Raw genomic sequence first — 20,767 nt, 5'->3', positions numbered from 1 at the left:
ATGGATTAAGAAAAAGCAAATTTTCTAGCTAATGTCAAAACCTATACCCTAAAAGTATAATTATCAAAGGCACACAGTTCATTTTCTCTAGTTATAACCAGCTTTGCTTCCAGAAGTCTTCCCACTACTTCTCATCACCGGGGTCTCATGAAATCTCACTCTCATTCAAGATTTCCTCCCAGGCAAAATTCATTTCTCCTTCGGCCATATTCCCACAGGGCCACATCTCCATGTCACCTCTAGCAGCAATTCCAGTTCGCTTAGTTATTTATGGACGTCACTCCTACACAATTTGGGACAGAGACAGGAGGGCAACGTGTGAAAGAAGGGACCGAACATTTCCTGTGCCATTTCTATGTTCTAGGCTCTATGCTAAACACTTCCTAGGCATTGTTTCCTGCAGTCTTCACAACAGTCCTGTGAGACAGGTATGACTTTTAACCCTGTTTTACAGATGGAGAAACTAAGGCATAGAGAATTTTGAAGTTACCTGTCTTACACCATATGGTGCTAGAGTCCTCTGGATCTGAATCAAAGCTCTCTGGCCTAAGGTTGAGGCCCATAGTCATTATCTCTCCCAGTGGGGACTTTGTGGAGCCCAGCTCTGCCTTACAAGCCTCAAAGACCTGCTTTGCTTAGTCAGTGCCCCATCACCCTGCATTTCCAGCCACAAGAATAGCAGGTTGGTGTTGGGATTGAGGCGAGGTAAAGGTTGGGGTTAGTTAGAGTCCTTGCTCCATGTTCCTAGTTTTGAAATATTACCATCTACATATCCCAACTGGTGGGTTTTTCCTTAGGATAAAAGGATTCTGGCTGGATTTCCCCTCTCCTTTTTCTGTTTTGTTGTGGTGGTAGTGGTTCTTTTTGACATCACAATCATGTTAGTATCACAAATATACTTCATCTCCAAATCCTGTACCCTAACCTTGGCTTCTACGTTTTTATTCCAAAGTGGGAACAATGGTGAGGTTTTTTAAACAATGTCAGATTTCATCTTCAATTTGTTATTCTTCCTACTCCGCCCTTTTTATCAAATTTCCCACTTTGGGTTCTGCATATTCATATCAACACTCCTCCATACATCCGGAACTGTTTTCCTGCTCCAAGCCATGGAACCCCCATCCATTGCTACCTCACCAATCTCATTTCAAAGGACTCTTCCATCAAAACTCTTCCATCAAAACATTGCAGAAAAAAAGGCCAAAAAAAAAAAATGAGTACAGATGATAAATCCCACAGACTGTTCACTCCACATCTACAAATGTATTTGTAAGAATAGTTAAATGGCACAGTAGAACAAATAACTAAGTAAAACATTAGCCATAAAAACCTTCTTTCCAGGAAATATCTATGTGTTTTGAATAAAATGAATCACACCATCTTCCTTCATCCATTAAATGTACCTTTTCATTCAGCTCACAACTATTGTTCACCACAATGAACACTGGAGACACAAAAATGGCAAAAACACAGCCTATGGCCCCTAGGACCTTTCCCTCTCACAGGGAAGATAGATAACGAAGAAAACAATCACAAACCTAGTGATTCCAATATCATGCTCTATATAAAATCCATACATAAAAGTGGTACCAACAAAAATAGACTGGATTGGTATGAAGATCCCAAGCAAGGGCTCAAGAGTCCCCTGATATCTCATTGTCCCCATCCTTTGTTGATCAATGGTTTTAGTGCTCACTTCGGCAGCACATATACTAAACATGATTAACAATGATTTTAAGCAACATTAAAGTCGCTTCAAGATAAACCAAAGGAAAGATACTTTTCAACTCCGTTTGGCATCTCAAAGGGCATTAGGAGGTAACACACTGAAACGCAGCCTTGTAGAAAGAACTGGTAAGGTTTCAGCACTGTCTTCTTCTGCATGCCCTCTTCCATCTCCTCCTCTCCCTGCCCCCACTTTTCTTTTCCTGTGTTTGGCCCTTATTCTCCCTCATCCAAATGTACTGTCTCTAAAAGCTGACTTTGGGGGAAAAAAATCACTAGTGAAGTTTGATTTTCCTGTTCTTAATATAAAGTTTGTCAGTTTATGCCCTTAGTTGCATCTCTCTCTCTCTCAACGAAAGGACCAACCAAATGAAGTTATTTTTATTTCCATGTTGCTCTTGGCTGATTTTCTTTTGTGCGTCAGAGGTTTTCAAAAGGTTCCCAACTCGAGATCCAAAAAGCTCAAAAAATGATTGAGTACAGAATAAACCTATTCCCTTCGTGCCGAGGGGAGCCCAGGGCCACAAGCATCACCAACAACGGGGGAAGGAATCTGGGATCTGGAGCCCTAAGCAGCAAGCCTTCCCACGGCCTACAGGTAGCCATAAGCTTCTGCTCTGTGCACCCCTGACATCCCCCAGGACTTAATTTAGCAGATGAGCTCCAGGATGGTCAAAATGATTATTAAAATACTGAAGCATTTCCCCCCTGATTGGCAAATACTACCCTCCTCCCCCCCAAACACACACACACACACACACACACACACACACACACACACACACACACCGTGGCCTTTCCAGACCTTCCCAGGATCCCTATCCCAACCTTCTCAGTCAGGAGGTAAGGCTTCGTTAGCCCAATAGAAGGTTTCCAGGATCCTGCCCTGGAAATACTGGACATAATCAAACTCCCCCTTAATTTCCTCTTCTGAAAAATAAGGGAGTCGAACTGATTTTCTGATTGCAATTATGTCGAATTATTTCTCCCTAAGGATAAGGACAAGCTAGGAATATCACAACCTGAAAAAAGTTTATTTGCTAGGAGGATGGAATCTCAGGTTCTACTGTACTGGTGATATAGCCATGCCCAGATGCCCAGATTCTGGGTACAGGCTGCTGGAGATGGGACTCCAGCTCTGCCATAGGCTAGCTGTATGATCTCTCTGCTTCCAATCACCTCATCTATAAAACAGAGATGATATTATTACCTATTTCCCAGGAATTAAAGGAGGATTAAATGTGTTCACGTTTGTAAAATGCATAGAAATAGTGCCTGGCACGTAGTAAGAGCTATATAAATGTTGGTTAAATAAACCGATCATTTTCTTCTGTCCCTGCAATGTGTATTTAATAAATTCAAAAATTAAGAAAATTTCACAACAGAAAGAGAAAAAAAACAAACCCTGTGACACTATGAAACACTTACATAACATACACTATTGAATGACCCAACACGAAACATCTGGGATCCAGATTTTTACACTGCACTGTGAATTCAGGGAAACCAACACGCTGGAATGCATTCCCACTGCAGCAAAAGATACAATTTGTACAACTCTTTTTCTAATCAGGAAAGTCACGGGCTTTTGGGAAATTAGGTTATAAGTTTCTCATTTTCACTCTGCAACAACATTTATCCACAGCCCAGCTGGAGAATACATTTTATTGTGTGGTGCTAAGACTTAAAGGATTGTAAACATACAACCAGGCCTGGCACGGGGACAGCTGTCTCCTGAACACAATGACTCAGACCAACTGTGAGTTTAAAGAGCCATATCTCATGTGCTGAGTCCTCTAGCATCAGTGTTTAGTAAACACCCACCTGGAGTGCATTAGAAATAGCTACACCCAACAGCTAGCTTGGGCAAAACTGCTTCTAGTTACTAAAAAGGTGCCATGATCAGAGCTCAAGCATCACTTAGATACACACTACTGCACAGCTAAAGGACACAAAAGTATTTCAATGTTCTGTGAAATATTAAGGGGAGGAAACTATCAACAACAATAACTCCCTCCTGGATTCCTCCCTCCCCATAGCTAAACTTCACAATACTTTTTTTTTAAAGATTTATTATTTATTTTGAGAGAGTGAGAATGAGAGAGAGAGAGAGACACAGTACATGAGAGGGGGGAGCGTCAGAGGGAGAAGCAGACTCCCTGTTGAGCAGCGAGCCCAATGCGGGACTCGATCCCGGGACTCCAGGATCATGACCTGAGCCGAAGGCAGTCGCTCAACCGACTGAGCCACCCAGGTGCCCTTCACAATACTTTTATATACAAATTTAAATAGCTCACCAGCTTATCCTTCTATAGTAATGTCGCAGATCTTTCTTGATGGAGATAAGACTGACTAAACACAAACTGGCGGTGGCTTTTCACCTTTCCTCTTTAAAAGTGCATTTCTGTAGAGCTATGAGAAGGAACTCAAACTCTGCTTCATGAGAAAACTAAAGACTGCAGCACAATCATTGTCATCAAAATGTTCTGAAAACCCTTTAAGAAAGAACAGTGTTCTGTGGGTGGACAGTGGGGATGGAAGCACAACAATGAGAAAGTACTTAATGCAACTGAACTGTATGCTTACAAATGGTGAACGGGGCAAATTTTATGTGATGTATTTACCACAATAAAAACAAAACTTAAAAAAAAACTCTAGAAGAGTTAAAGGTAAATGAATTTCATAATAAATTCTAATTAAGAAAGCCACACTTGGTCATCAGACAACTTTCAAGGAGCAGGGTCTCCCACTAGCCAGTTTTAAGTGAATCAACAAACCTAAATGAGCTTTATACAGCATTTCTCACTGTGATTAATAAATACTCTGACATCAGGGACAAACACAGTAAAGACACATCTTCCTCAAATCCTTAACTACCCCTGCTTTTTATACAGATTGTGAGTTATACAGGATCCTGGAAAGACACACTGGGAGCTCGCACAATTAGTTGAAAGATCCCCAAATATTTAGAGACTGTAGACAAATTCAAGCTAAAAGCCGGTGTACAAATTCACTAGTATGTACCTTACAAAACATTTAATACTGGAAGATCTTTATTCAAACAGGCAATATGTAAATGTGGCTTCTGTGACCAGTTCAAGTTGTAGATTCTTTTCATTCTTTACGCTTTCATTACTCCACCATTAATTAGCCCTTTTAACGCATCACAAATGTCTCTGGGTACCTAGTCTCCCAAAAGCCCTCAGAAGGCCCACAAGGGGTTATCGCTACTGAAATTGGGAGACCTGGCAGATAAAGTTAGAGGAACTCTCCATTCTGGGGAAAGACCTAGGGATGCTCAAACACAGAAACCCTGTGGTCTTAAGCATCTACCTGCGTCTCGTACTTCCCAGAGTAAGTAAAGGAGGCAATAAGCCGAGACTTGGAGAAGCAAATATAGGCGTGGGGGTAGCTCCGGCAGTTCTGAAGGGCGTCAAAAGATCCTATCCAACGCTCCTGGATCTGAGACTTAGGTCCCAAACACCTCGAGTTGGAGAGAGAAAAACAAGCCCTTTAACACACGCCCCGCTCCTGTCCCCCTTGCCCTTGCCCGACTCCAGCGTCATCACCTCGTGGGCGCACAGAGCAGCTGTGTGCCCACACGCCCAGGGCCGTGCATCTGGCAGGCTGGGCTCTAAGCCTCAGAGCGCAGCATTCCCTGGTTGGTCCGGGATGCTGGTCCCCTAGCGCCGCCATCCCCGCCATCCCGCAGCGCACGCGAACCCCCGGCGCGCGAGAGGACCCGGGGGCACCAGCCCCACTGCACAGGCGAGGCCCGCGGTGCACCCTGAGGGCACGCCCCCAATCTCCCCTGGAGCCCGCGGCGCTCTGCGCTCCAGGCAGCGCCAGCCCCGGCAAAAGCGCGCGCCGCCGAAGTTGGTCCGCGTCGACTCTGCGAGAACTGGGACCGAAGGCGCGCACAGGAGGCCCGCCAGGGAGGCTGGTCCCGCGGAGCCGCCCGGCACTGGCGCCCGCCGCCGACGCCTCTGCCAAAGTTCCGTCCGAGCTGGGCGGGGAGCGGCCAGCCGCGCGGGGTCGGCAGGAGGAGGGACGGAGGACGAGGGCAGCGGAAATCAGACGCCCGAAAGAGCCTGGCGCGCTCAGCGGCGGCGCGGCTCCTACCTGTAGGACGAAGGCGGCCGCGAGCACCTGCGCGGTGACGGCGGATTCTCCGGGCTCGGGTGCAGCTGGCACGGCTGGAGGCGCGGGAGGAGGGGAGGGGGGAGGGCCGGGGGTGGGGGAAGACCGCGCTGCGCCGCCGCCCGGAACTCGCCGCCCGGATTCGCCCGGGCTTGGCAGGGGTGGGGCGAGGCGGTGCCGGGTCCGGGTGCGTCGCGGCGCAGGCTGGCCGCCCTCGCGGGGGCAAGGAGGGTTCTGACGGCCGGGACTCTAGCCTCGTTCCGGTTTCTTCTCTCTTCTCCCAGAGTTTCGTGACTCAACCGCATCAACCTACGGAATGTTCACTAGCATTAATGTTATTCTCAGGAACGCTTATGTCACCAAGTGCCCAGGCACCGTTCCAGGAGCTTTGCCGGTGTTATCCTACCTCGTCTACTGCAAAGTGTAGGGAAACACGGGTCGAAAAGGTGAAATAACTTGCTTGAGGTGACGCAGTTAAGAAGCAGGAGCCTTGGTGACGTCACCTATCAGCCTTTTTCCAACTTCCTAGACTGGTGTTGCTGCTAATTTATAGGTAAGGAAACTGAGGCCCAGGAAAGTGAAGTAACCAGCGTAAGGTCACACAATTTAGAGAATACTGGAATTTGTGCTTTGAGTCTTTAAACGCAAGCTAATTCAGAAATCTTAGCATAAAATAAGTCGGGAGTAAAACATGGAAAATTCTCATTCTGCCCGTGGAACTGTACAAATACAGCAATTTTTATGTTTTTAGTCCACCTAGAATAAAGTCTTAAAGAGAACCTGTTATCTTGTGGTTTGACTAGCAGGCCTTTTGGAATGTAATTTTGAATATAAGCCAGCCCCAGCCTCATTACACAATATTACACTGGGCCAAGGCCGAAGTAAGCAATCCCTCCATATACACCAAACTGTTAATAAGGATGGCCACTTTAAAGCACTTAGTGGATATTGCACAGCTGAGACTGGCCGAGTTACATAATGTCTTACTGCAAACATGGAACTACATGAAATGAAAAATATAATGTTCCAGTCCAGGGAAAGGAAGGGGGGTGAAATTGCAGCCTGGAACTCTTTTTCTGTAACCTATAGTTGCTCATCCCTCCCAAGACTACATTTTTTTCTCTTGAGCACATCTTTTCCTAATGATAGAAGAGTCACGCAGCCGTCACTCTTTCCTTGCTGACAGAAATGATTGATGTCTTTTAAATCCTAGAGTACTGACAGACTTTTACAATTAAACACATGGCCCTCTGAGCAAACGGAGTATTGCCTAAGAAGAGTTTGGCCAGTGTAAGACAGGCATGTTACCGAAAGGCTGAATCCTCTTTCCTCTTCTAATTTCTCAAGTTATATTAGTCACAGATGATTTGGTAAGTGTTCTACACACAATTAACTGCACTCTTACAAGCTTGTCTTTAGAAATTATAATGTTTTTGATTGAGAAGCAGCAGGCTATAAAACTGCATCCCAAATTCCTAAGTGTCATCATTAAAACATTTGGCACTAACCTACAATAGATCTTTCTATTAACTATAATTAAAAATAAAATTATTTAAGTGCCTTCCCAATAATTGAATTTCTGCTTCCCTGTGCTAGAGGAATCAAATGGTAAAAGGCTGTTGTGGACTGCCAAAGAGAAGTTTTAGATATGGTATGATTCTGTATGTAATTATTTCTATTTTCCTGAGCGGTTTGCTGATTGTTTGTTGTTGCTGTTATTTTTCCGAAGTCTTGCCTATCTTCAGAGATGTCAAGAAAAAAATGACAACAAAATCCTGTTATATATCCATCTGGATACACATTTGACATTTTTATCAGACAAATGATATTCTAAATCCTCTTTAATTTTCATCTTTTCTTCTCAGTATAAAAGTGCCCATTTTTTATAATTCCTACATTTATATTTTACAAAAATACAGAGTTTTGGAGATAACAGAAAACAAATTTTTTAAATTAAAATTACCTATAACCCCCCCCAACATATTACCCCATTGTTAACATTCTGGTGTGTTCCTTTTTTGTTCATGTTCTATACATAAACAAATGTTTATTACAAAATTAACACCATGCTGTACAAGTTAGAGTCCTGCTTGTCTCATTGCTTGAATATTTATAAGTTGAGTATTTTTTACTCTAATTTTTTAAACATAATTTTTAATGGGGGTTTAAAAATATTCCAGCCATTTTTTAATCTATTTATCTATTGATGGCTTTGAGGATGTTCCCAGACCTTTGGGCAGTTTACAAACATGCTGGAATGAACACTGTAAATACCAATCCTTATTGAGATCTCTAAATTCCTAGGAGAGTCTCCTAAAAGTGGAACTCTTACGTCAACATTTATAAACATTTTGAAGCTCTGTGAGATGTTGCAAAGATCTTCTAATATTAAGTATCGTTTGCTTATATTTGAAAATTTGATGGATCAAAATCATATCTTGTTTTAATCAGCACTTATTCAATAACAATAATGATGAACACTATTTTTTCATGTTTACTATTTGTACTATTGACTGAGAATGATATATTAGTGTCTGTTGCCTGGTTTTTTATGTAATTTTGCTCTTTGTTAATTTGCATTAATACTTTTAATAGAAACATACTATTATATACACATACACATTACTTATAGAACACTCTATAATGAATACTAATACACATATTATTTATAGATTGCTCTATAAAATTTGTATACCAATGTGCTCTCCCAGATTTTCCCTCATGGTATTTTTTTATATGTACACTGCTGTCCAAATCATCTAGGTCAGTTTGGGATGCCCAACATCAATAATCTTTTATAATAGTCCCATTTTCTCTCTTCTTTTTTTCTTTGGGGGGGGCAGAGGCAGGGCAGAGAGAATCTCAAGCAGGCTCCACACCCAGCACGGAGCCCGACGCAGGGCTGGATGTCACCACCCTGAGATCATGACCTAAGCTGAAATCAAGAGTCAGGCGTTTGACTGAGCCACCCAGGCACCCCTGATAGTTCCATTTTCTTATAAGGCACCTCTCCCCAGAAGTGTATAGTCTCAGCAAGAGAACAATTTGGGGCAGCAGTCTCCAAGGCAAAGGGCAGATCCTTCCTCTGATTCCCACCACCACTCCATTTTCTCCAAAAGCCAGGTGGACCGAATCTCAAGGAACGAGGGAACAGATGATGTTTGGGGTAGGACTCACTGAGCAGAGGCAGAAGCAGCTCCAGCAGCAGCTTTGCCCTGACCAGGGCAAGCCAGTGAGAGACAGTTTCCTACTTCCTGGTTTTTTTGTTTTTAACCTTTTGCACTTCCTTAGTATTTGCTGTTCCCAGCCTTGCCTTAAGTCTATGAGCCCCTGGTGCTCTTTTCTTTCAGATAGCAAGAGTCTGCATCCATTGTTTGCTTCACTGACATAACCTGTATGATTTTTGTGTCTTTTGGTCCACCTGATAGTCCCCTGATTGGCAACCATTCACTCCATTTATAAACATTTAATTATTAATGCCAATTAACTAACCACAGCACATACCTACTCTGAAAACACAGAGTACAGAGGAAGATATTTTATCCTTGATCACCTGCTGACATAAATCAATTCAGCCATCATAAGAGTGACAGAAAGATGAGAACAGTGTGGTTATCAAGATTTAACATTTTTAAAAATGTATGACCATGGCTAAAACCAAAAATCTCAAGAGAGAATGAGGAACAGAGTACATATTACCAAGTTCTGTGTCTCTATATCTTCATTTTAGCTTTCTGTAGAACATGCATGTTCTATAATTTCTCCCAACGATGGTCAGCTTGTGGGCTGTCTAGCACATGACTCTTTAAAAAGGGGCCACCCTTGACACCACCAACCCCAACTGAAACACCTGAGATGAATCTTCGCAGTTGCCCTCAGCCATTCCCTTTGAAGGGTTTTCTTATCCAACAGTCATCAAATCTAATAACTTGTTTAAAATATCTCTATATTTTCAATGTTTATTTGCTGTTTAAAATTGTACTCATTTTTGGGCACCTAAGTGGCTCAGTCGGTTAAATGTCTGCCTTAGTTTCAGGTCATGATCCCAGGGTCATGGGATTGAGCCCCATGTTGGGCTCTCTGCTCAGCGGGGAGCCTGCTTCTCCCTCTCCTCCCCAATAGTGCTCTCTCTTGTTCTCTCTGTCGCTGTCTCTCAAATAAATAAATAAAATCTTTAAAAATAAATAAACAGAATTGTACTCATTTTCATGGATTTGTACATATGTATAAGGTAGCATGATTATGAAATAAGAAAACATACAAAATAACTTAAAAGTAAATATTTGTTTAGAACAGTACAAGTGTATGTCAATTGATTGCTACAATTGTACTGAAGTAACTATAGAAGCAGCTATACTCAGTTTCCCAAAAATCCATAAATTGCACAGTAAAAAAAAATGATCCCAAGAAAGTAATGGTCCTAGGAACCCAAGGAAAACAACCTATTTTTTTCAAAGCAACTTTATCCAAACATACTCATGTATTTTTGACTTTTAGACGTAACATCAAATACAAGTATTTATTCATTCATCCTGAAAACCTACTATATTGCAGGTACTGTTATTAGGAGCTGAGGATACCGCATGAACAAAACTGAAGCCTCTGCTTTTCTGTAGGAAGACAGACCTGAAATACAGAGGAGATGCTGGGTACAGTGAAGAACTATAAACCAGGGTAAACAAAAAAGCTTCCCCAGTGGGGCTGGGGGAGATGGACAGGGAAGGCTTCTCTGATAAGATAACATTGGAGCAGAACAAAAGGAGCAAGCCTTGCAGATGCCTGAGGACAGATCATCGAGGCAGAAGGACCAGGAGGTACAAAGGCCATGAGGTGGAAGTGTGTTTGGTGTTTTCAAGGAAGGGTAAGGAGGCAAAGGTGAATAGAGTGGTGTGAGCAAGGAGAAAAGTTAACAGAGAATGGAATCAGAGGGACAACAGGGAGCAAGTTCCTAAAGGGAAGAAGTCTGAATTTAATGTCAGTTGATGTAGAAAGCTGCGAGCCAACGAGTGACATATCTGACTTTTGTTTCAGAAGGACCACACTGCTGTATGGAGAATAGACTGCATGGAGGTGAGGGTAGAAGTTTGAAGACACAGCAACTGTCCAAGCAAGGGTGGACTTGAGCAAGAGTTGTGGAGGTGTTGGAAGTGGTCAGATTCTGTATCTTGGTAGGGTTAGGAAAGAAATCAATATTCAGAAAATCAAATATTCAGGATGAGCCTTATTTGGCAAGGGTATCGGTTACTATTCCCTGATGATAAAAAGTTCATGGGGAGATGAATTAGTGAAGGCATCAGCAGGGCCAATTAGTTGCATTAGTGTTGCACTTTTTATCTTCAGCTAGGCAACTGTTCTATTTGTTTGTGAAAGGAAAGCTTGAGCTCTTGCAGTTTTGCCCTGTAGAACTTAGTTCTACCACCTTCAGACCAGTTCCTGTACCATACATATACCCATTTCAAAATTACAGACAGATTTCTTTCCCATCAAGTTTTTGACTCAGCCTTCACCTAAATACACATAGAACCAAGTCAGCCTTTTAGTTCCTAACTGCAGTTCTGGTTGAAGTCAGATATGACACCTTTAGCTTCAAAATCATCTAGCTTCGGACTCCCTTCTTCTTCATTCTAATTAGCATTCTTTTCATTCTTTAAGAAAAATATTTCTGCAAACACTCGTTTGGCTTTATACTTTCCTGGTCCAGTTTAGATTTAGAAAGTTATGTTTGTCATACCAGCAAATGTTTTTGCTTAGAATAGAAATAGAAGGACTTGTTATAAAAGGTTTCTTTAATGATAGTAAGAAAGGCGAAACTTCCCAGGGTGAAAGCCACTTGGAACCCTGCCCGTGTACCTTCTAATCTTTCAGAACCTCCAGAGAATTATGGAAGTATTTTCTTGGCAAACATTTGCTAACAGCTAAGGGGTTTGGAAAACATTTTCATCTCCCTGCAACATTTTTCATTTTCTAGGAGAAATGCAATCCTGTGGATGGACACTCACTCTAAATTGTTGCTGGTATAGGTTCTCACACTTGTACAGTCTGTTGAATGGGAGAGGCACTTTCGAACTTGTGCCTTCGGCTAATCTGTAACACCAGTCAGGACACCCTTATGCTCACACCCCAGATAAAGCAAAAGCAGCTCTCAAAAACCTCTTAGCTGGCAGCTTCAGTTGAGTTCAAAGTGTTCCCAGGAATCAGAACTTCCCTGTAAGGACAAAGTGGAATGAATGAATGAATGAATGAATGGTTTCTTTATTAGGACAATTTATTTGGCTTACGTTTTAATTTTGACTTACAGACCCTCTGTCCAAAAATGTAACTGCACTGTCCTTATAACAACAAAAAAATTAGGGAGCAAATTTCAGAATTATAGATCCTTAATATAAAAATACAATGAAAAAGACCCCTGCATAACATCAAAAATACTTTCCAATTCTTTACTCACCTCCTGTTCACTGCTGGGAATCTGCGCAGGCCCATAGGCTCCAAAACCCTTAGGACCAAAAAAATTAGGATACTCAGAATTTTATAAATTTGGGAAAATGCATATAGCATATATGATATTTCACCCCCAGCAAGGCCTGGGCTAGCACCCCATAACTGAACCCTTTATAGTTCTGCAGCAAAAGATGTAATAAGCACACTGCATGAAAAAATAAAAACTGTTAATAGCCTTAAATCAATGTAGGTCAGGTTTTGCTGTCGAGTTATGAACAAAACTTGATTTTCAGAGTTTTTTGAGTTTTAGAATTGTGGATAAGGCATCAGAGAGACCTGAATTAAAGCAAAATTGAATAGACTCTACAGTCAAAGAACACTTTAAAAGCCTTTTCCTACTCTCACCAATTCATTCAGTATCTTAAGGAACAGTATTTTCTTGCCAACTAATCAGAGGTTAGTTTTTGTAGTTTTATAGTTTTTATAGTTTTAACAATTGTATTTAGCAAGGAGATCCAAACCCCATTTGATAGTCATTTGGGGGAAGATTTCTAAAATGAATTAGTAATGTCTACCTCCAAGTTTTTTAAAGTGGGCAGATATGAGCATTTTTTACAGGTGACACGTTTTTCTCAAGCCAGTCAGTTAGGAAGGAAGCACTTGCAAAGGTGTGTTATCATTATGCTCACACCACAGTCCAACTTTCCTTCAAAAGCAGAAACTCAGGGCGCCTGGGTGGCTCAGTCAGTTAGGCGTCTGCCTTTGGCTCAGGTCATGATCCCAGGGTCCTGGGATGGAGCCCCGCATAGGACTCCCTGCTCCGCGGAAGCCTGCTTCTCCCTCTCCCACTCTCCCTGCTTGTGTTCCCTCTCTTGCTGTCTCTCTCTGTCAAATAAATAAATAAATAATCTTTAAAAAAAAAAAAAAAGGCAGAAACTCTCACTTGCAATCAAAGCAACACTTTTATTTTGAAGGTATAAGGTATTTTAAAATTCTGCTATCCTATCACAGAATTGCTAGGCACTTGTTATCCTAGAATAGACAGAATGTGGAACACTAGTGTTTTTATTTATTTTTTTTATTTTTATTTTTTAAAGATTTTTTATTTATCCATTCATGAGAGACAGAGGGAGAGAGAGAGAGAGAGAGAAGTGGAGGGAGAAGCAGGCTCCCAAGGAGCAGGGAGCCCGATGCAGGACTCGATCCCAGGACCCTGGGATCATGACCTGAGCCGAAGGCAGATGCTTAACCATCTGAGCCACCCAGGCGCCCCATCACTAGTGTTTTTAAAAATAAGAACATGTAGTTCCTTTAAATTGGATTGTTCTCCAAGGTACTCAGCCATGATGAAATTAGAGACCTTGTCCATGATACAAAATGTTTCCAACATCACTCATCATCTACCAAGAACAGTGAATAGTTTACAATAGTTTGAAGACCTGGCTTTTATACTGTTATCTCTATCAGCAACATCTCGTAGCAATTTGTACACTTCTAGCTTCACTTCCTTTGCTGCAAGAGCTTCTTACCTCTGAATGACACAGTGAATAAACTTATTTTTGAAGCTATTTCTATATCTTTATCCCAGAATACAAATCTTACTCCAGACAAAGCAGTTCTTCCATCAGTGGTGACATTGACAGTTTTTCCAATAAACTTTGTTTTTGTTATGGAAATCATATATGTTGGGAATATATTTTTCTCTGTCAGTACATCTCTCTATTATCCAGCAGCTCTCAGCCCCTATCAGAGCAACATACCCTGTGTATTGTGGCAACATCCTCTTTATTATCTTGAGATGGAATTAATTCATAGTTTCAAAAACCACATATAATGTATTGGCAATAAAGGAGAGGTAAGAGAAAGTAAGTTATAGTAAAATAGACTATTTCTCAATATGTAAAACTTTCAGACAAACCACACTAGAAGACATGAATAAAAGGATCAGATGTTGGTATTACCTATAGTGAATACATTTTTATTTAAGACAGATTTCCATCTAATTGTTGTCTACATAATTGCTCCTCAAATTTTGATGTGCATACAAGTCACCCGTGGTTCTTGTTAAAATATGGATTCAGATTTCACAAGTCTAGGACAGAGCATCTCCAGTAGGTTCATGAGTGATTACAGTGCTACTGGTCCCCTCAAACCTGGACATCTTGAATAGAGAGGGTCAACACAATTTCTTTATGTTGACATTTGAATGTGACAGTTACAGCTGTTGACTGATAAAGGTGTTGCCGTGAGTGACATAATTTTCCAAATAGCCTCAAATCAATTCAGGTCACATTTTGCCGCCAAGTGAGTTACAAACAATCAGCTCATGATTGATGAATGGACAAGAGTTGTTGGTAAATAGCTCTTAGCAAAGTTCCAAAGTATAGTTTTTCCTCAATTTGTACACTGGTTACATTCTCCAAAAATGCAATGTATATGAAAAGTGTGCAAACAATATTTTGAATTTATACATAAAACCATTTAGGTTCTAGGCTATTAGCAGGTTTTTCACTTGCACGCATGTCCAGTAAGACCTTTGGAAGTTGTGTGGGACAAAGGACAACTTTTCATTGTATAGAACCATTCCACACATAGGAACTTCTAGCATCCCTGGCTTCCATCCATTACATGCCAGCAAGTGGCCCCCAATCACTGTTGATCAAAAACACCCCCCATTTCCAGAATATTCCAGTGAGGCAGGCAGTTTGACCTCTGCTGATTGATTGCCACTGCTTAAGTGAAACTCAAAAATTACTTTTAGCATTTAATTAAAGTGGAATCCAACAGAAACCCAGACATTATAGAAACATTCATTCTTTCCTCCAACTGTATAGCAAACCTCCCACACTGTGTAATTTATTCTAATATTTGTTTCTCAAATTCTTCCACAATTTGATTTATGCATCTTCCACAATTATTTGCTGATGTTTGGTTGCCGTATTGTTTTCCTCACATTATTTCAACTATTTTTACTTCAAGAAAAACTTAAGGGAGGATGCCTGCATCTACCAAAATATTTTATTGAAACAATTTGCTTCTTGGGGCACCTGGGTGGCTCAGTTGGTTAAGCATCTGACTCTTGATTTCGACTCAGGTCATGGTCTCAGGGTCATGACGTCAAGCCCTGCATCAGCTTCTGCCTGGGCATGAAGCCTGCTTGGGATTCTCTCTCTCTCCCTCTCCCTCAGCCCCACCCCTTGCCCCCATTCACACGTACATGCTCTCTCTCTCTCAAAAATAAACAAACAAATAACCATTTTCTTCTTATTAATAAATAACAATTTAATCTTTTCTTCCTACTCTTCTGAAAGTTGTAAGACAAGTTATCTCCTTTGGGTTGTACAGTTTATTTTTTTTTTATTTTTAAGATTTTTTTTCATTCGAGACACACAGATACAAAGAGAGAGAGAGAGAGAGAGAGCATGAGCAGGGGGAGAAGCAGGCTCCCCGCTGAGCAGGGAGCCTGATGCCGGGCTCCATCCCAACACCCTGGGATCATGACCTGAGCCGAAGGCAGATGCTTAACCATCTGAGCCACCCAGGCGCCCCCATGGGTTGTACGGTTTAATGTTTGCTCTCAGAAATTCTGATTTTTAGGTAATAAATAAATTATAGAGTGTATTCTTATGTTAATCCTATTCTTACATAATCACTGTAAGAAAATTTCTATAGGCTTCAATCTTATGCAAATAGGTTGGTTAATATATAATGTATACAAACAAAGGAATCTTTTCTCATCACTTTGTTTACAAAGCAAGAACTTTAAGAAGTCTGTTAGGCTAACACTTAATGGAGATTGATATTTGCAATAAATGTTAAAATGCAATTTAGGTTCAATAGTTACAAATGAGAAATATATTAACTTTTTTTCCTTCGAGCTTGGGTTTATATAATTAAGCTAGCTGTGCACCAATTATAGCATGTGGGTAGTAAGCAATATAAATTTTTAATTTTACCCAAATTACATATAGATCATCAAAATTTTGCATATAAATATTGAAGACAACAATGCATAAGTTAAAATCTGTTCAAAGAAATAAAGAAAACGAAAGAACTAGTTATGTACAAGAGAACATGCATAGGGCTATCCACTGATTTTTCAGTAAAAAGTCTGCAGTCTAGAAAGGAATGGCCTGATATAGTCAAAGTGAGGCAAGGAAAAAAACTTACAGCCAAGAATATTCTGCCTGGCAAGTTTATTATTCAGAATTGAAGGAGAGATGAAGAGTTTCCCAGGCAAACAAAAGTTAGAGGAATTTATCACAACTAAGCCATCCTTACTGGCTTAAGTGGAAAAGAAAAAGCCTAAGTATAAGAAAATTATGAAAGAAAAAAATTCATTGGTAAAAGCAAACATATAGTAAAGGTAGTGGTTCAATCACTTGTAAAGCTTTTTTTTTTTTTTTTAAAGACAAAAGTGGTAAAAGCAGCTATATCTATAAAATTAGTGAAGGAGGTGACGCTACTTTCCCTCTCCCACAATACCTCTCACTCTTCCTTTCCAGCCAGGGCCTGGTAAAATGGTTCCCGCAAAGAAGGGTGGCAGGAAGAAGGGCCGTTGTACCATCAGAAAAGTAGTGACCAGAGAATACACCATCCACATTCACAAGCACATCCATAGACCGAGTTTCAAGAAGTGTACCCCTTGGGCGCTCAAAGAGATCCAGAAATTTGCTCTGAAAGAAGTGGGAACTCCAGATATGTGCATTGACACCAGCCTCAACAAAGCTGTCTGGGCCAAAGGAATAAGGAGTGTTCCATACCACATTCATATACTTGTCCAGAAAACGTAACAAGGATGAAGATTCATCAAACAAGCTCTATACATTGGTTACCTATGTACCTGTCACCACTTTCAAAAATCTATAGACAGTTAATGTGGATGAAAACTAATCACTGATTGTCAATAAAGGTATAAAACTGAAAAAAAATTAAGGAATACAAAATAGAAAGATGTAAAATATGACATCAAATTCATAAATTGTGGAGGGAGTAAAAATGTAGTGCTTTTAGACTATGTTTGAATTTAAGTGACTTAAAATAGACTGCTATCTGTAGGATATTATATATGAACCTCATGGGAACCACAAACTAAAAACCTATAATAAATAAACAAAAAATAGGAGCACCTGGGTGGCTCAGTCAGGTAAGCGTCTGCCTATCTCTCAGGTCATGATCCCAGGGTCCTGGGTTCAAGCCCCGCATCGGGCTCCCTGCTCCTCAGGGAGCCTGCTTCACCCTCTCCCTTTGCCTGCTTCTTCCCCTGCTTGTGCTCTCTCTCTCTCTGTGTCAAATAAATGAAGTCTTTTTAAAAAATAAGCAAAAAATAAAAGGAGTCAGAATATCATTAAAGAAAGTCATCAAATCATGAGTAGAGAGCAAGAGAAGAAGAAATAGGGAAAAACTACAAAATTAACCAGAAACAATTAACAAAATGGTAACAAGTACATACTTTTCAATAATTACTTTAAATGTAAATGGACTAAATGCTCTTTTCATATGCTCTATATCAAAGATATAAAATGACTAAGTGGTTAAAAAAACAAGACCCATCTATATGCTCCCTACAAAAGACTCACTTCAGAACTAAAGACACATATAGACTGAAAGTGAATGGATAGAAAAAGATTTCATGCAATGGAAACAGACTAACAAGCTGGGGTAGCAATAGTTATATCAGACAAAATAGACTTTAAAACAAACTAGCAAGAGACCAAGAAGGGCATTACATAATGATAAAGGGATCAATCCAACAAGAAGATATAACAATTATAAATATCTATGCACCCAACATTAGGAGAACCTAAATACATAAAGCAAATATTAACATAAAAAGAGAAACTAACAGTAATACAATAATAGTAGGGGACTTTAAGACCCCACTTACATCAGTGGATAGATCATTCAGATGGAAAATTAATAAAGAGTGGTTTTGAACAATACATTAGAAGCAGATGAACTTAACAGATATATACAGAACATTCCATCCAAAAACAGCAGAATATACATTCTTTTCAAGTGCACATGGAATGGTCTCCAGAATAGATCACATTTAGGCTACAAAAGAGTCTCAATAAATTTAAGATTGAAATCATATCAAGCATCTTTTTTGACCACAACAGTATGAAACTAGAAATCATTTAAGAGAAAACAAACAAACAAACAAAAAAACAAAAACAGAGGCTAAACAACATGCTACTAAACAATCAATGAGTCAATGAAGAAATTAAAGAGAAAATTTCTAAAATACCTGGAGACAAATGAAAATGGATACAGAACATTCAAAATCTTTGGTACACAACAAGTGCAGTTCTAAGAGGGAAGTTTACAGTGATACTGACCTACTTCAAGAAACAAACAAAAAATCTTAAATAAACAATCTAGCTTTACACCTAAATTAATTCAAAAAAGAATAAAGCCCAAAGTTAGTAAAGCACTGCCTTTTTTGTCTGGTTTATTTTACTTAGAGTAATGTCCTAAAGTATCATGCATACTATGGCATACTACAGAATTTCCTTCCTTTTTAAGACTGAATAGTATTCCATCATATATGTTATAACATGTATTATATATAATATAACATATATATGTTATAATATATCACATTTTGCATTTTGGTAGGTTTTGTGTTTCTAGTAATTTGTTCATTTCATCTAGGTTATCCAATTTTTTGATGCACATTGTTTAGTAGTCTCATATAATTCTGTTTCTGCAGAATTAATAGTATTGTCTCCACTTTCATCTCTGATTTTAGTAACTTGGGTTTCCCCTCTTTTTTGTTTTCCTACTCCATCTAGCTAAAGGTTGTCAACTTTGTTGATCTTTCAAAGAACCAACTTTGGTTTCGTTGATTTTCTCCATTGTTTTTTTCATCTCTATTTCACTTATCTCTGCTCTAAAATTTAGTATTTCCTTCCTTCTGCTAGCTTTGCATTTAGTTTGTTCTTGTTTTTCTAGTTCCCTAAGTTGTAAAGTCAGGTTGTCAATTTGAGATCAGAAAGTGTCTATTTTTTTCCTTAGCATTTACAACAGCCCAAAATGGAAACCCTGAATATACTCACACACAAACTCTAAACATTAGAAAAGCAGATTTCAAAAAACATTTAGAGAAACTCTGACATTGCATAGCAAGAGACTCTTCAAGGAATGTTCTTGGAGTTTCTTGGTCCTCAAAGTAGAGATAGAAAAGATGGAAAGAGGGACCCAAAATTCAAGAGTAAGAATTTTATTAGAAAGTCTCAAGCCCTGAATAGGGGACTCATGATAAAGACTAAGTTCAAATTTAAAAGACTATTTCACAAAGTAATAGTTGGAGCAAGAAATAGGAGGAAGAAGAGATGAAATCATTGCTGGGTCAAACTGGGCAAAGAGAAAGCAAAACAATTTTATTTCTATTTAAGCCTTGTCTTTATGAAAGGGAATAACTTTCAAGCTGAAAAATAGAGAACAGCCCCAAGGGTTAAAGCTAAGATAAGTGAAGAATCAGATAAGAAGAGAACTCTTAACTCCTCTAAGTTCCAGTTTCTAAACAGAGATGTTTGACATTCCAGGGTACTAAAAACATCATAGTTGCAATTGCAGAGTCTGTGCTTGATAATGAGTCAGGAAGAAGATGAAGATCACCAGGAGACTGGAAAACAAAAACTGATGTCCGAGTGTTCAGCAAGAAAAAAAAATGTGACTCTAGGTAATAACTCATTATTCAGCCATAATTTATTGAACACCTAACCTATGCTAAACACTGGCATGGTTTGGGGACTACAAGAAGAAAATAGAATCCCTACCCTACAAGGTAGCTTACATTCTAGCAGGAGACCCAGATTGGAACATGAAAAGTTACAGTGCTGCAGTAGAGATCAGTGTTAAGAGTGAAGACAGGAAGTGGGTACTGTGCAAGTCAGGGAGGGACAGCCTAACCCTACACTGAGAGAGGTAGACAAGGCTTGGGTGCAGATAGAGAGACTGACCTTCACCAGCTGATAGGTGGAAATGCTAGGGAAGAAAAATGAGGAAAAAGCAGGGAGAACATGGGATGGAAGTTTCCTCTGATGGGTGAAGAAGAAAGACTATCTCCAGATTGGGAGACGTTCTGGCAACAGTCACCTTAAGCTGGGCTTCTGGGTCATATGTCAGACTAAACATCTATATATTGGAGGGCAGATGACAATGGTTTCACTTGGGGGTCCAATTTATTTGACATAAGTAGGGCTTTAAACTAATGAAAGTTGAGTTATCTGTTCCTCTGATATTATTCAGAGCCATTGGAGAGAACACTCTGTCAAGTGGGGCAAAGCCTTGGCCACAGAAGGGTATCCTCGAGGCAGTTGACTGGCCACTATTGACTGGTGGTTTCCACTGGACATCAGCAAGAACACCTAGGCACTGACTTGGCCCCCACGCAACTCCGTCGTGCAGATGACAGACTGAAATGGGTTTCATGATGGTGATATCTCCAAGTCAACAC

The 20,767-nt window shown here is 40.1% G+C and overlaps 1 protein-coding gene and 1 long non-coding RNA gene across 6 annotated transcripts in view; one reads left to right on the top strand and one right to left on the bottom strand.

The window, feature by feature from the left end:
- Positions 1 to 6,170, bottom strand: part of PLD1 (phospholipase D1) — a 199,803-nt gene extending 193,633 nt beyond the window's left edge. For 4 of the 5 annotated variants that reach the window (XM_025878880.2, XM_073897266.1, XM_073897257.1 and 1 more), the window contains exon 1: positions 5,848 to 6,170. In XM_025878880.2, the coding sequence (XP_025734665.2) occupies positions 5,848 to 6,170 (323 nt within the window). The remainder of the gene's footprint in view (positions 1 to 5,847) is intronic. The other variant, XM_025878889.2, reaches the window with a different exon arrangement.
- A 52-nt stretch (positions 6,171 to 6,222) lies between these two features.
- LOC112829381 (uncharacterized) lies at positions 6,223 to 19,984 on the top strand. Its single transcript, XR_012379693.1, has 5 exons — positions 6,223 to 6,418; positions 7,079 to 7,235; positions 10,420 to 10,539; positions 10,897 to 10,935; positions 19,854 to 19,984. It is a non-coding gene; the product is annotated as an uncharacterized lncRNA (long non-coding RNA).
- The last annotated feature ends 783 nt before the right edge of the window (positions 19,985 to 20,767 follow it).

This window comes from Callorhinus ursinus, unplaced genomic scaffold (genome assembly GCF_003265705.2).
Source record: "Callorhinus ursinus isolate GAN/ISIS: 27379988/994484 unplaced genomic scaffold, GSC_fseal_2.0 scaffold1, whole genome shotgun sequence".
Classification (NCBI taxonomy): domain Eukaryota; kingdom Metazoa; phylum Chordata; class Mammalia; order Carnivora; family Otariidae; genus Callorhinus; species Callorhinus ursinus.
This window is presented reverse-complemented; position numbering and strand designations above follow the sequence as displayed.